This window comes from Vicugna pacos, chromosome 1 (genome assembly GCF_048564905.1).
Source record: "Vicugna pacos chromosome 1, VicPac4, whole genome shotgun sequence".
In the NCBI taxonomy this organism is placed as follows: Eukaryota; Metazoa; Chordata; class Mammalia; order Artiodactyla; family Camelidae; genus Vicugna; species Vicugna pacos.
In genome coordinates, this window is record NC_132987.1 from 32,690,586 (window position 1) to 32,707,524 (window position 16,939).

Sequence of the window (16,939 nt, forward strand, 5' to 3'; positions counted from 1 at the left end):
TTATAATCACCTCAAAAATAGTTGGAAAATATAATCTTTAAAGAGGATACCATTTATCATCTTGGATTAAAAATTAAAAAAACTTAGTAAATGTAAAAAAAGATGTACAAGTCTCAAGATCCCTAACAAATAAATTTATAAAACTTTATTAAAAGATATTTAAGAAGATGTAAATAAATGGAAAGATATACAGTATCTACAGACAAGAAGATAGTACCATAAATATGTTAATTTTCTTCAAATTAATCTGTACGTATAATGAAATTCCAATCAGGATACTGACAGAATTATTCATGAAACTTGAAAAATTATTCATGAAGCTTAATAAAAGCTGTTAAAGAACAAAAACAAATCAAAGCAATTTTAAAGAAAGAGTTCGGAGATACCTGTCCTATCATATATCAAGACATTACAGTAAAAAGCAAGCTATATTTGGAATAACAGACATACAACGTCCACAAAAGACAAAGGTTTTGTAGAAGAATATACAAAAAACTACTTCAAATTAATAAGAACAGATTTTAAAACCTCAATAGAAAAATAGAAAGGAAAAAAACCCCAAGTCATAAAGAGGTGCTTTTCTAAAAAGGAAACCCAAATGGCAAACAGCAAATTAACCTATGAAAAAACAGCTGGCCTCCCCAATAGAGGAGTGAAAGTTTTAATAACCATCAGACACTGCTTCACCTAAATTGACAGAAACTTTAAAAATTTGATAAAAGCAAGTACTGAGCAGGAAATAAAGCCACTGGGACTCTCAGACATGGCTGATGGGAATATAAGTTGGTAAAACCACACTGGAGAGCAATTAGTGGTTTATCAGAAAATTTAAAGTATACAAAGCCCCCAGATCAGCTTGACTATGTACAAGAGAAATTAAGCACATTTGCCAAAAGTGATAATTATAAGAATGTTCACTGTAGCATTATTAAAACAGAGAAAGTCCATCAAAAGAAGATTGGTCAAATAAACTGTGGCATAGTCATGTGAAGGGATATTCTATCCCACTGAAAACAAGTAAATTGGAACCACATGTACTAATACAGACAAACTTTGAAAACATAACATTGAGCCTTATGATGCCATTTATATAAAATTTAAAAACATTAACTACAGTGCTATGAATCATTTTTGAGCCATGCACATGTAGCGAAGAAATAAAAACATATTTGCATAAATACCCTAACAGGATATTGATTAGCACAGCAAGGCAAGGGAGGAGCACTGGATTAGAGAGACACATGCAGGTGATATAAATTTTATTTAATTTCTTAACTTGGGTGATTTTTGTGTACCTAACATTGGATTGAGCATGGGTGAGCACCATGGGAAAGGTGGAGTTGGGAGTGTGAGAAGAGGCTAAGTGGATAGGGAGACAATCCCACCTGAGGCGTCTGGGAGGAAAGCCAAGGTAGTAGAAGAAATGAGTATTAGGTAAGGGTAGTCCAGGAAGGACTAGAAAGGAAAAGACAAAACTTAAAGCATCATAAGGATGAAATATTTTCCAGCTCTGTTTTGGAGTAACTGATAGAAAAAGAGGGCATGGACTACAGAGCAGAATCTAGGAGCATTCAATTGTTTTGTGATTGACTTTGAGGGAAGGGTTAGAGGCTTGCTTACTGAATTTTCAGATTCTACCAAGCTGGGAATAACTAATATATTGGACAGAATCATGGTTTTTAAAAGGTATGGATATCCTGGAATGAGAGCCTGAAGATAAGAATATTATTTCAGTGGCTTAAAATCTGACATGATACACTTTATTTTTTTTTTCAAGTTATCTGATTACAAGTCTTGATTTAACTTGAGGATCTTGGCACTTGACAGGATAAATGTGGCCAACTGTGTGATGTCACTATTGAAAAGAAATTTTAGAAAAAGAGTATCTGACTAGTATCAGCAATTGTTTCAAGCAATTAGTTCAAGTACTAGGCAATGATAAACTACAATCATAAATTTAAAAGATTCCGGGGAGGGTAACCAGAATGCTGAGAATGTAGGCAATACTTGGTAGCTACAATGAGGCATCCTCTAAGAATATGGAAACAAGATTGCCCTTTAAGGATTAAACAAGCAAAAAAATCCACTTGTATGATTGGGATTAGCCAGCTATGGAGCTAAAACTCCAGACACTGTCTTTACATGAGTGACTTGACAGGTCAGTTAAATACAATCTCAGGGAGGTAGGGCTAAAATGTGACTATAATAGAGGTGGAAGGAGCTTAATCAGTAATATTCCTTGTCTAGAGAAAGACTGAGTAAAGAGACATTGGGAGAACAGCATGGAACACACAAGAATTCTGACAGACATGTTATAATTTTCATTGTAAATCAATCAGTCAGCATTCTATTTTATACTTCTGATAGCATGATTTAAATAATATTTCTCATGTACTGACAAAATTGAGTTTCCAGACCTGAGACTTGGAAACATGAGTTGGTGTAACCTTTCCTGGCTATAGGCCCCTTCTTTGTCATGGAAAGACATAAAGACACTAAGGATATTCAGCTAGAAAGAAAGAAGCCAGAGTTGAGAACTGATACCTATCTATCTGCATATGTTTAAAGTTCTTGTAGGAATAGAGGTTTGATTGTTGGGGGCAGAGAACAGAACAAAGAATAATAGATGGAAAATACAAAGAGTGAGATTTCATTTGGCCGAAAAGGAGGAACACACTAACAATCTGAACTTCCAACAGTGAAACAGCTATCTCTTTGTCAGTTGGGAGTCTTTGGTCATAAGTAACAGAAAAAGTCTGGATAACTGTAGCAAAATAAATAAACAAACAAATAAAATAATTAAAAGATATGAGGCAGCTCACAAATTTGAAGGAAAAACTGAAGTACCTGGCCTTAGAAAGACAATGACCCAGGCAGCTGTTGTGATAGATGGGCAGAAACCAAAGCACTGCCTCTTTGGGACGCCATCATCAATGGTAAATCACCCTTGGATGATTTCTTTCCTAGAATTAATAGGAAAGAAATTCTGATTGGTATAGCTTGGGTCAAGTGTCCCCACTCCCGCCCTCCCCTCTCACTGGCAGGGGCAAGGTAGGGAACCTTGACTCAAGGACCCATCAAGGAAAGCTTCAAGCAATGGAAAGGGGGAACTTATCCAAGGAAAACTGAGGAGCAGGGAAAAAATATCAGAAACCTACTATGTCCTCATCATTGCAAGTACAGGAGAGGCCACCTACTTGTCAGAAATCTTAAAGAAGGGATTTCTGTGCTGAAAGGAAGTTGGAAAAGATGACTTAGAAGGTCCCTTCCAGTTCTATGTTTCTAAGGAGGAACTGAGAAGTGAAATTGATTGCTGAGATCCAGGGTCACCAGGAAAGGCTTGAGAAGGAATATTTACCTGGTCCTGGTTATAAGCGAAGGACGGATGCAGCTAACAGGAAAGTGAGCCAAAGGGTAAGTACAGTGGTTCAGTGGACTAAGCACTCGTATTGGTCACTGAATGTCATGGGCACTGAGGCATCAGGAAAAGGTTTTGTTAACAATGGGGAGACATGTAATAAAATCTGGCTTAAGAAGTTTAAGCTGGTAATTGTTAGTAGATTGAACTAGAGAAAGGCAAGGCCAAAGGCAGGGAGACCAATTGGTTGGAGAGCCTAAGTCAAGGTGATAGCAGCAGGAAGGGACCAGAAGGAGCAAAGTGAAGAGGCATTTCTCAGGCAGTGCCTACAGAACTTATAGGAGAAAGGAGTGAGTGAGAGAAAGAGGTCAAGAATGACCCCAGGTTTCAAACTTAAGAGATCTAGGAAAATGATAGTGTAACTGGAAGAAAGATGATAACTTCTAATTTAGATATATTGAGTTTGAGGTGATGAATATTAATTAGTATGAGGCTGAAACTTAGAGAGAGACGTGAAGGTGGAAAACAAAGATCTGGAATTCCCTCATGAAGAGACTGCACTTGAGGACATATGAATAGGTAACTTTCTCCAAGGACAGCACCTAATGCAAAAGGGCAATTAAATTTTTTAAAAAGAAGCAATCACTAAGAACTAGAACCACGAGAAATAATTTCAGGAATAAAGAAACTTGAACTGGCTTTTAAAGGAAGGGAAGGGGAGAAGGAATGCCACACATGTTTGGGGGACTGATTAGCAAATTTAAGAACTAGATTAATCTACATGATCCCTGTGTTTAAAACCTGGATTGAGCTGCAAGATTTCTCTAAAAAACGATTCCTTTTATTCTGCTGCCCATTTCCTGTATGCCTCAGCTACAGATAGAGAATGGAAGAAGTGGGATGTAATAGAAGTTAGCAAATGAACAACATGGGAGAACCACTGGCTCTCCAGACCTGCTGGTCTGGTGGGATGCTGATCAGAAGGCTTAAAGAATGGACAATGCTCCTGATGACAAAGGACATGCCAGGCTTAATGGTTAAAAGTAGAGACACATAATAGAACTCACCAGTCCTAAAATTCTGAATCTGGCACTCTGAGACAAAGCAATTGATGAAGGAAACAAAAGAAATCACTGACACTAGTGACCTCTAGTGGAAACAGACTTTAGGGAACTATAGATACAGATACAGATATAGGCGTAGATATATTTTGTATTAGATTAGATGAAATCAGTAGCATATTCAGTCAATTTATTTCAAGAGGAGTGTGAAGGAAGGGGCTGCCGGAAATAGCACACAAATCCTACCCAGAAAATGGAAATGTACCAGGAATACTTTTTTTTTTTAAGTCAGACTAAGTTGATTAACGTTCTGGATACGTAATTGCTGTCAAAGACATTATCTGAGAAAAGAAGAGTGTTTGGGCAGTGACTTCACTGGTCACTAGGGAGACTTGGCATGTGAATGGCAGCCAACAAGAGAACATGCTGACAGGTTTGAGGAGGAAGCTGCACGGGTTGCTATTTTGCTTTTAAACATCTCTGGATTATGACATGGAAGAAAGCTGTTATCTCTGAAATATGCACATATTTGCTATTCAGAAAATGGCTTGAGCCCTGTCTCTTTCCTCTGCCAGATGAGTGTTTGTGCCAAGTGCTGGCAAACACTATTGACCTGGGAGGATGTGAGAGGATGCTTGGTGGCCCTGGCCTTTGAAATGGGACCAATCTCATGAAGGCTCAAGCAAGACTGAAGTCAACATCAAACCACACAGGACACTCCACACCCACTCTTTTTGGGAAGTGCTTTCAGGATATATAATCTTGATATTGAGGAGAAGCAAAGGAACAGGAGGGTTGATGGACATTTTAAATTTGTCTGATCATACCAGGGGCTAATAACGGGTGAGTTGCACTAAATGGGGGTGGTGTGTAGGAAAAGGAGAAAAGGAAAGAAATGTTTAAAAAGGAGACTATATAGAAGCAAATAGAATCAGCGTTATTAAGCCCTGGGCAACTGTCACTTCTAGTAGCAGAGTGATGGTTGTCCTTGTCTTGTATTACCTGCCTGGCGGGAGGTGTCATCTTGCCTTCTTTCATTATTCAGCCCCCACTGCACACCCTGCTTTGTTTACAGATGCTGTTGTGCAGCTTGGTGGGTCTGCTTTCCCCCAGATTTGCTCCCTCTCCTCTCCATGTCGTCTCCAGGATGTAGAAACAAACTTTAGACAGCCTTTGGGAGGATTTCACTTTGGTCTGCAATTTTCAGAGTTCTAGTCTCTGTGAATGGGCAAAAGGGCTGCCCCCCAAGTCAGTGACATCCCTGGTGTCATTTCTTAGATGCCAACCCAACCACAGAACAGAGTTAAGAGAGATCAGTGTTAGCGGTCCTTCCTCTTGTCCCTGCAAGGACGCTTTTCCCCAGGATATGTACCATCATTTGGCTCCAGAATAGGTCATTTCGGGGTCTAGTCTAAAAAACTAGTTTACTTACTGATGATGAGCTAATTATTTTAATTTGCTCCAAAGCTTCTGTCAGGCTGTCTTCAATCTCAGAGTCATCTAAGGAGAAGAGGTCGCCGGCTCGTGAAAGATCTTTTTGTCCCAAGACCAGTCTGAATAGCTGATGCATGATGAGGAGTCTGCTAATCAATGGACTGTCTGCAGGCCCAAGGCCATGCGTCTCAGTTACCAGAAGTTAGTGAGACAAAAACACATAGCAGGACATCGACTTTGTATTCCTTGAAAGGTCATTTTTCTCCAGACTTTGAGGTTTTCTTTGACACTCTCTGCAAGAGAAACAAATGACACAAAACAGCCATTAACAGAATGGCAGAATGTGAACGTGGTGCCCAGCAGAGAGAGAGGGGAAAAAAGACGTTTGAAAATGTGCATGGAGCAACAGATTCTGGCTTGATGGTCTTCAAAAGAATTCTTTCCTCATTTTTGTCTCAAGAAGTCCTGTCAAAAATGATTAGATTTCTCCAGAATTTAATTTGAGCCTTAAAAATCAGCTTAAATCCCCCACTTTTCTCCTTTTATATCGTTTCTCTATCCTTCTCCTTCTCTCTCTGCCACAAGGAAACAAGTGGACCAGCAACAAATATGCCCAATACTTGCCAGATTTCCCCTAAACAGATTCCCATGGAAACCAAACAGAGAAGGGCAATGAAAGGAAGAGAGAACACAAGAAACGCCTTTTACACCCACTGCCGGTTTCCTGGATGCGGAAACCAGTGCTTACCTTCTTGGCTGGGCTTCTTTGCTACACTGACAACAGAAGCTTCCTGGCCCCTCAGTCTAGAAGATAACCTCAATACTTGCCCTATTCTGCTGTACTCTCTAAACGAGTGGCAATGCAATAAAGAACTCTGCCTAGGAGTCTGAGGCTAGATAAATCTCAACTTAAACTTGAACACGGAGCTTGAAGGTGAGATTTATTGCAAAGAAGGCTAAAGAAGAAGGGCTTTGGGATTGGGCAAGCTTCCCTCTACTCCCACAGGTGAAATTAAAGTCCCATCGTACTTCTTACTCAATTAACAGCCCACAGAGAGTAAGGCCATGGCACCAATTAAACAATTGATTATTCTCATCAACTCCCTTCTGGGCCTAATAAAACCACAGACCATTTGCACTGGTAGAGACCTTAGCAATCATTTCATGGTCAGGGAGGTTTCATAACTTCTCCGAGGCCCCATGGTAGCTGTGGCAATGCTGTTCTTCTAATCTCAGACCAGTGGGTTTCCCCAAAGTTTACATTAAAGTAGAGTCGCCTCAGACATACAGGTGACTTAACAACGCAGCCATGTGTTCAGAGAGTGAGAGCCGAGGGTGATTTACGAAACATAAGCTGTTAGGCTGTTCTGCCCACTCTCAACGTGTTCCCCAAGAGTGTGAAAAGGGAGTCTGCCGCTCCTCTGGGCATCCCGGACCTCCCCCTGAGCTCTTACTGCGGTAGCACCTCTCTGTGGGGAAGGCAATTTTAAAGTTCAAAGATACATACTCCCCCATACAATATGCTCTCTAAACACAAGCCAAATTTTTCATCAGACACTTAACCAAAGAAGCTATCAGGAGTATTTCAAATGGTGCAATTCATAGGCCAGTAAAGGGATTTCAGGAGTAGTATTGCCCACACGCGATGTTTGCGCTATCTACGAGCTTTGGAAAAATGATGCCTGAGACTTCCAACTGCTTGTCTACATGGAAACACTGGAGGTTTTGCAAACATTAACTCATTCAATCCTCATAACAACTGTCTGAGGATATTTCATTCTTATTTTACAGGTGAGGAACCCAAGGCGTAAAATAACTTGTCCAAGGCACATAGCTAGTAAACTGGAGAGCTGGGATTTGGACCCAGAGACTCCAGTGCTAGGCTCCCGCTCATAAGCACTATGGACTGATGATGACATGTAAGGCTCCACGTGAGATTACTGTCAGGAGTAAAGCCTCTCAGAGCATTATTAACATTTGAGGATGAAGAAATGAGTAGGATCATAAAGCAAGAAATTGAATTCTTCCCTCCCACACTGACACTGCATCCTTGTTCATCTATGCCCTGGGATTTAGGCCAACAAGAGAGCAGGGGAGTCACAAGGAAGAGAGGCTTCCAGAACGAGAAAAGAAGAGGGATGGGGAAGGTTTCAGGGGATGGGGAGAGAGGAGAGTGAAGGTCCTACAAAGTACTCTGTGCCCTGGTGAATGTGGAAGGGTGAATTACAGTATCTATAAGAAAAATTAAGGTGGTGTTTTCCTGAGTTCTCCCCTTAGCACATGCTCCCCCCACCCCCTAGCTTCAGCCACTTGCAGTGACAGTGTCTCTGTGAAATTATATTCAGGAAAATAAGACACTGGATGGAAATGACTTCCCCTTGACCAGTCAGCTTGTTGGTCAGCATCTGGTACTTCCGGAAGCAGATTCAGCTGCCCCAGACATAGCAGAACCAGAGCTCTAAGAAGCAGCAGAAATATGTGCTGGGGGAGAGGAGCATCCACAGGCTTCTCCTGGGTTCCTTCTTTTCTCTCCACACTTGCAGTGATATCTGGTGCGGAGCCCAACATTCATACTTCCAACTTCAGCTGTTACTCTTGTGTGTATATTGCATGTAACATTATTGTTCAACACACAGCTGTACATGAAGACTTTCACACACTCAGAGGTGGGAAAGGGAGAGAGGAGACTTGTCCCAAACATTCTACAATACAAGGATGACCCAGAGAAAAGTCTCCTAGGTACTATAAAAAGAAGTTTGGGGAAGAACAAGGGGGAGACTGAGCTCTCCAAGGAGAAGATGACAAGGAATGGCTTTGTGGAAGAAACGGTGTTTAGCGAGAACTTTTAGAATAGATTTCATTCAGTGCATGTGTGCTGAGTACATACTAAGTCACCTGCTTGTCTAGGGATCTGGATTCAAGTTCCAGCTTGGCCACTTAGCAGTTGTGGGACCTTTGGTTCATGCTCTTTTCTTCCCCAAACCTCAGTTTCCTCATCTGCGAAACAGAGCTAATGCACACCTCATCAATCTCATCAGGTTGTTTTGTTGGAGATCAAAGCAGATAATACATAAAAGAGCACTTCATAAAATAATGACACCCCAGGCTGATGGTTAGTGGGTGTGTACCATGCATCAGGCAATATTCTGAGAGCTTCCCAAATAATGAGTCATTTAATTCTCATGACAATTCCATGCGATGAGAAACTGATGTTCAGAGAGGAAAACAACCAGCCCAGGTGGACCTGGAGAGTAGGTTGCAGAGTCAGGATTGAAAGCAGTTGGCCTCCCAGGACAAAGCCCTCTCAAGGCTGTGTGCAGCTGTATATCTGACCATGTGTGGTAATTACTGAGCGGCCTCCCTTCCCATCAGTCCTCATTTAGAGAGCGCCCTGCATCCATATCCAGGCTGCCCTTTCCTGGATAAGGATCTGCAAGGCACGTTATTTATTTTTCAGTAGCTCTGGTGTCTGGCTTCTCCTGAGGCTCTCTCTGCAACAGCAGAGAAGGTCAGAGCCAGATCAAATTCGACCTCATCTTCCAAGAAGTTCCCCTACACTTACGAATATCACAGACCTGTGGCCTATATGTATGTGTGCATATGCACCCGCCGTACACACACATGAATACACACACTCCGCCGCCTCCTATGCACCAAGTGCCTCACTAGATACTTTTTTCTCTCAGTTCTCCCATCAACCCTGCAGGCAGATATCATTACCAAAGAGGAAACAGGACTGGTGAGGTTAAATACCTGGCCGAGGTTACACACAGAAACAAGATTCGCATCCGAGTAGGTCAGCCTCTCAATCTCGTACTTATTGTGGGACAAAAACTGGCTAATAAAATTCCTTCCTACTCCCACCGTGGGCCCTCCTCACTTCCTTCCCTAATCTTGAAGCCCAGGTTCTCAACATTAAGTCTGTATTTTTTTTAAGCAGGCGTGGCTTGTCAGGTCGGGTTTCTGTGGGAGAAACGGCCACAAGAGGAGGAAGGAGCCTGCCTCGCGCGACACTTTCGGGAGCCCCGGCGCGCCGTCCCCCGCGCGCGTTACCTGCGAGCTCCTCCGCGGCGCGCGGCCCTGCCCGGCGGGCCTGAGCGGGCCGGGGCGGGGGGCGCGGGCGGCGCCGGCGGACTCCGGGGACACGGCCAGCGGAATCCACTCAGCGCAGTGAACCTGAAGTTGTTCATGGCCGTGCCGGCTGAAAGAATGCAAGGAATGCAGCCTGATGCCACCGGCGGCTCCGGAGCCGGTCAGGTGACGCTGCACCTCACCCTGTGGAGAGTTACCTCTGAGCGAAACGCTCTGTTTCCTGAGGTGAGACAGAAAGCCTGCCCCGGTAGAGTGGAGTTGTTTTTAACAGAGAAAACAAAACTCCCTGTGTTCAGGGAAATCTATACTTTCCCTGAGAAGAATAGAGGGGGTAGGGGGAAGGCACGCAGAGAACAAGGTTTCGATAGGAACTCGAGCCGGTGAAGGTGAACGGGGGGCGGCTGCTGGGAGCCATTTCTCAGCCCCTGGAAGGGAGGAGATTTGCTGCTTAATTAACACTTGTCTCGCCTCGCGAGACTTTGGAACGGAGCGTTTGTCCGGGAAGAGACGCAGCTCCTGCAGAAGTTATCCTCTTGCTCTGCCTCTAGTTAATGTTGAAAGTTTCAGAATTCAGAAAGTTGCTAATAAACGGAACACACTCAACAAAGATGCATACCCTCTGCTTTTCCACTTTAGTTGCTGGGAGGCTCTTCGTAGAAATCCACTTGGACCAGACATATCAGATTGGTACTTTAAATATCGCAGCAATACTTAGAGAAAATGTTTATCCCGCTTCATCTAGTGACACTCCAGAGAAGAAAAAGTACTGAAACCCTTCCTTACTGTTTCAAAAGATGATGATGCATTTAAAAAAAAAGTTTTAAACTGTATTATTCTCTATCTCGTACTTGTCTGTTCCTATAATAGGTCTGCCCATCCCATCAAACCCATCTGCTGGCAAAATGCACAAGCTAAATTCATCTGCATGATCATCACTAAGATGTGGACACTGTAAGTGTCTCCCCAGGGGTGCTACCCCACAAAGGTGTGTGCTCGGGGTGGACACACACCTGCCACTGAACCAGGTAATATGCACCAGGAGAACGGCCTCATAAATCTTCCTCAACATTCGGTGGTCAATTGTATTTTTACACTGTCCACATATGGAGAACTATCCCCTTGAGTTTCCTTCATAAAAACAGAGAACCCAGTCATCCATGAATAGGTGTATTCTTTCATTAGTAATTTTCCAGCTTATAGATTCTGATGAAGTAGCTGTATTCTATCCCTGTTTAATGGAATAGACTATGTTTCTTTGGTCTTCCCTCTTCATCCTGTCTCTATTCATTATTCATGGTTCTTATCACTAGTTTTTATTCAATTTCCTTTTGTTTTTAAGGAGTTTAGTGTCCAGAATTGGACACCCTATGGGAATCTAGTAAGAAGAGTGGATTGGTAAGAGTGTGAGACCCTGGACACACCTGGGCTCAGCTATGCTGTTACCTGCAGTGTAAACCAGGGCAAGTTAATTAACCTCCCTGCACCTCAGGTTCCTTATTTGCACCTGAGGATTGTGATACGGGTTGTTGGGAGGTTTAAAGAGATTTTGTGAAGCATTTAACACAGACCTGGCATACAGCACCACGCAAGGAGTGACAGGAATCACCCTTAATAACACCATTATCCTTATAGGTCATTCTCCTGTTGACACATCCCCCTGCCATACCTTTTAAGTGCTAACACATGACTGTACTGCTCACTAACACTGAGTTCAGAGTTAAAGATGCCTAGGTCTTTTCAGTTTGTGTCATATTTATATCCTAGTTGTACTCTCCCCCAATCTTAAATCTCGGTTGTTCTTGCACTATCTTGTATGTGCCCCTACTGATTTCTTGGCAAACTTATCTTGTTGCCTAAAGAGATAGCCTTACCATGATGCTACCCCCACCATGGCTAAACAGTAACAGAATTTTTTTTTTTTACAGAGTGGAAATGGACTGAAATACAATGTATCTCAGACTTTTTGTGGCCAGGTAATCCAAATACCTGAGTTTTCTACTTAAGCTTAGTGCTCACTCTCATGTTTATTAGCGAGGAGGGAGTGTATTATTCCCTCCAGGGCACCAGAGGGAAAAGTTCTTTATGACTTTTCAAGGTGACCCACACTGAATGGGAGCTAATAAGTCATTGCTGGTTTACTATATTATGCATCTATAGAGTCCGCTAAATGAAAACACACATACATGAACCAGACGATTTAATCGCCCAACGATTGGGGTATCACCTGTGGAAAAAAACTAAAGTACTTTGGAGAGATTTCAATAAATGTAACTAACTCAGGAAGCCACTGTATTCTGAAGAAATTAGCCTCTAGCCTCCAACTCCAGGTTCGGATATTCTGTGGTTTCTTCACTTCAGAAAATTCTAGAATTACAAAATTTATTTACATTATACTTTGGATAACACTACTGTGCATCACAAAATTCTCATTTTATTCACCTGTGTTTAAAATGCCCGCTGACTAACCTAGACTCGTTTGGGTTCTAGAAACTTTCAATGAAGTTCTCAGATTTTCCCTTGAAAAAAAAGGATTAAAGATCCTTTTCAGGGAGCATCTTTTTCACACAGTGTGAAAGAACTACAGGCGTTCCCATGGGAATGGGCTGCATACATTTCAGCCGAACTTCCCACAAGATGCCTATTGTTTTCTGGGCGTCTCTCCTCTCGGCTTTTTCTGCTGTGATATGTTGCTACTTCACTTCTACTGAAAGCCTCTGAGGCTGGGTTATTCCAAATGATGCTAAAGGACTCAGCCCCTGGTGTTTTTGTTAGAACTCATGTAGTTTAAGTTTGTAGCAGGCTTATTATCATAAGCACATACCAAACATAGGTTTGGTGACCTGTTTAGGCAAGAACTCAAAAAATCAACTTAATTTTAAATATGTATTGCAACTTACTAAAACATAAAAAGATAGGAAACATTTCTCTTCATCAGGAATGAGGGAAACATCTTCAAGTCTTAATACTTTCTAAACCAAGAATTTGTGATCTGTCATAATGAATGTCACAGTATATCCATTTTCATTTGTCAATTTTGACTTTGCAAGACATATTTGCTCCAAAATTGATACAAATCTCACCAAAACATTCAAATTTTGTGGGTTTGTTTTTCCAGAAAACAGCCAAACTTGTGAATTACAAGGAAAATTCAGTGTTAAATGTATCTTTATTTACATTTAAATTCCATATTTTAAACAACTGCATGACAAATTCAAATAATGCCCTGAATTCTTTTTCTAATCTTTAAATTGAAAACATATATGAAATTCATGGAATCCAGTGGTTGATTACTATGGCAACTTAAATATGTATTTGAAAAAACAAAAAAGTGGCTAGATTCAGTTATGATTTGCAAGGTAACTGAGCTATCAAAGGGGAAAAATGACAGCAACCACAAACAACGGTGACTGTCCAACCCAGTGACTGTTATGATGCTACTGAATTTTCTTTGGAAATCATAGACAGAGCCAGTTTCTTTGCTGGTTGCAAAATACTTCCTGAGGTAAACAAAAGTATGAAATAGAAACAAGCCTAGACTCTGATGGTGTGAAACAAAAAATGCACACACTGCGAATCTAGAAGCACAGTTTTCTGCTCCTGAGGCCTAAAGACATGTTTTAATAACCCACAGAGAGGTGGCTTTTCTTTTTTACCATAATAACTGAAAAGCACTCATACATGGCTAGACACATAATTCCCAAATGCACTTTATCTGCATAATCAACCAGCCCCTGGAAGTTTCTCTGCCCGACTTCTGCAGCCCACCCCTTGCCTTACTGCAGCTTCTGACATTTGCTTTAATTACCTTTTGTTTTTGCTGAACAAAAGGACAGGAAAGAAGACAGCCATACCTCTTAGGACAGGAAACTCTGGCCATCATAGGAAATAGACGGCAAAAGCTTGATCTTTAGAGCAGTTCGGCTGGAAGCCACGACCATGCTCAAAAGCAGTTGGTCGCCCTGGCCCCGCTCTGTCCTGCCGGCTGCAGCGTCCTTCCCTGTGCTGCCTGTCAACCCCGAGGTACACTTGATTCCCTCCCCTGGACTCACCATGCTGAATCGAGCAAATGAATAACTTCTCCTCCCTCTCTCAAACTTCTGTTTAGTGCTGACAGTTGGCACAAAGCTTCGCTTATTTCTACAGTAGATTTACAGAAGCCTCTCTGAGCAGATTACTAGTTTGAAAAAATTGGAAGATTTGCCTAACAACCAGTAATTTAGGTTCTGTTAATGAATAACTCACTTTAAGGAATCAAGGAAGTTTTCGGTTAATATCAGATGTAGGACCTTTTATCAGACAGGCATCAGTGAAAGGCTTGGGGAAGGATGGAGGGAGGAATGTAGTAGAATGAGATAGTATTTAAGCCAAATATGATAGAAGAAAAAATGCAACAAGAGAAGAAAAATAACTAGTCTGAATGAGCAAAAAGTCTAACTGTGCTATTGGTATTGCTAGTGAAACCCTGTAGAGCTGACTGAAGCATCCAGTAGCACTAGGGAATCTTTCCAAGTCAGCATTTTCCCTTCTTGTGCCCATCCAAATCGCTAATTCACTTCCTTTTACCATCCAAATATGGAATTCCTCTTCTCAGGCCAAATACACTGGGGACCGTTTACAAGCAGTCGTATATTTCCTTACATTTCTCTCAATCTCTCTTTTAAGAAGAATGCTCTTCAAACCTCTAATGCATAAATTAATTGGTGGTACCCAGTGGATTGTTATATCTAGAGGCACTTCTCTCCCTTTATGTGTATGACATGGGCTTTCTACCCTATTGATCTGAGGTTTTGCCTACACACAAAGCAACAGAATATTTCTCAGCTTCTTCTAACTAGAACTTTCAGTCAAACGGAGTATGTGAGCATGGTGGGGTAGCACAGTGGGGAGAATAAGATGTAAGGTGACAACTAGAAATATCAATATTGCCATGTCATTGGCAGTCATGCTACTATGTAAATAAACTGCTGGCTCAGTTAAAAGGCATTCTCATGAGATGAAGAGGACTTTCTCCTGTGTCTACTGCCCAATGTCCACTTATCCTACTTCTGGTGAAAACTACACCCAAATTTTCCTTGGAAACCATGTCCCTTGGATAGAGTTGATTTACATAAATAGGTTGGATCTCAGCCAGTCAGAAAAACTGCATTCTCCTCACCATAGTCATTAATTTAGGGAAGGTGTGTGACCCCTTCCAGCCCAATGAGAGTCAATATAAACATGAATGTTTTGCTTTGAGGAGACAGTCTCCTGCTCAACTGTAAGACATAAGGTCTGGTTTTTCTTGCCATCTTGCCACCCTGAAACCAAATCTTAGTGATTTTAAACCCCTTAAACCAGCTGCCCCTGACTTTCAAGATTCACTCTTCACTGTAAACTAATTCCTTGATAGCTTAAGTGATTTTAGGTTGGGTTTTCTGCCATTTACCACTGAAAAAGTTTTACTGAACAGAATCAGCTAAGCCAGGCTTGTGGGTTGGCTCCTCTGGGTCCCCACAAGGCAGCTTCTTGCAAAGGAAGTGGACTAGGAGACTCATCAGGAAACACCTATGACAAATGAGCCCCTTCAATGACAACCACAGGCTTCTGTGGACAACAGGTAGAGACAGGAAAGGTCTATAAGGAATGTAGTCGTTCAGTGTACTTGAAACTGGGACATTCTAAATTTATTCTTTTTAACCAGTTATATGTTCATTCCACTCCCCCAAATATTTCCTCTTTAACCACCTAAACTTGTTTGGTAGTTCCTAAGCCACGTACTGTTTGACCTTAATAAACCTAATCATGGAGTCCATCCATCCATGCAAATATTCATAAATGCCTTTGGGTAATTAGTTTCACAAAGTATTACTCTTTTTTTTTCCTCTCTCTGTTCCTGTCCAACTCCCACCCCTCCCCCCACTGGCGAACTTGAAAGAAACAATATTCTGTCTAACCACAAAGTCAAACTAAGATGTTGCCTTTAAAGAACATATGTAAGTTCTAAAACAACTTTAAATGTATAAATTACATATAAATACTGAGAATTACTGGATGACTTCACTTTCTATGAATAATTTTTCTTACCTGAAACTGCTGACATGCTTCTATTTCTGAACGCAACCAGAGAATCACTCTATCACTCTTACCTGCCCAGAGAGTCCTTCAAGCCCAAGCTGGAATGCCAGAAAGCGTACAAGCAAGTGGAAGGCCTGACCACACGGAGGAGAGATTTGGGGCTTCACAAAGTGTTACCAGTGAAGATCCACCAGCCCAACCAGTTCGTTTCAAGTGAAGAGAATATGGGTCTGCTCACAACGCCACCTTGTCTATCGAGTGAACTGCATCAAACCTTGGGATAGTAAATATCCATGAGAAGGCAAAAAAAAAAAAAAAAAAATGGTTCCACTGAACCGTTTCTGTGTTCAGCCTCCAGCTTGCAAGAGTCTATTAGAGGCACAGAAACACAAAGATCCAGGAACTCCCTTTGAGCTCCGCAAAATAACACATAGTTTGAACCATGAGTCTTCTGTTTTGTTTTTGTTTTTTTTTAAGGAAGAGGAGAATAAAGACCTGTGGCTAGGTTTATTGTCTGTTTCATTATAATAAAGGCTATTTTGATTTTTAAAATACAGTATTAAAAGTAGTACCTTTTACTCCCAAATTAGAGAGGACTCATTATTCTCCCAAACTAGCTCCTCCTCCTGTGTTTCTTGTCTTGGTGAAGGACCCTCATCATCCACTAAGCACATAAACCGGAAAGCTGGACATCATCTACTTCTCTTTCCATTTCCTACTCGCATACAAGGATCCTATCACATCCTGGGTTCTGTCCATCCCATGTCCTCAACGTTCTTTATGATACGTGGGGGATAGATCCTAAGGTGACCCTCCGTGTTCCATTTTCTGATATCCACACCCTGTGTAATATTCCCCCCTTGAGCAATTTGACCCCCATCGCCCTCTCAAACTTCCTTCTACTGCTCATGCACACACAACCCTATGTAGTAAGGTTAAA

At 41.6% G+C, this 16,939-nt stretch overlaps 1 protein-coding gene and 1 long non-coding RNA gene across 14 annotated transcripts in view; one reads left to right on the top strand and one right to left on the bottom strand.

Annotated features, from left to right (window-relative positions):
- VEPH1 (ventricular zone expressed PH domain containing 1) overlaps positions 1 to 10,127 on the bottom strand; it is a 269,370-nt gene extending 259,243 nt beyond the window's left edge. For 12 of the 13 annotated variants that reach the window (XM_072959777.1, XM_072959772.1, XM_072959740.1 and 9 more), the window contains exons 1-2: positions 9,907 to 10,127; positions 5,852 to 6,146 (exon numbers count right to left, since the gene is read on the bottom strand). In XM_072959777.1, coding sequence (XP_072815878.1) covers positions 5,852 to 5,989 — 138 coding nt within the window. In that variant the 5' untranslated portion in view covers positions 5,990 to 6,146; positions 9,907 to 10,127. Of the gene's footprint in view, positions 1 to 5,851; positions 6,147 to 9,606; positions 9,876 to 9,906 lie in introns of those variants that run through there. The other variant, XM_072959726.1, reaches the window with a different exon arrangement.
- On the top strand, positions 10,037 to 16,551 carry LOC140696112 (uncharacterized). The gene is made up of 4 exons (XR_012072150.1): positions 10,037 to 10,170; positions 10,813 to 10,970; positions 11,871 to 11,918; positions 16,079 to 16,551. It is a non-coding gene; the product is annotated as an uncharacterized lncRNA (long non-coding RNA).
- Positions 16,552 to 16,939: the final 388 nt, after the last annotated feature.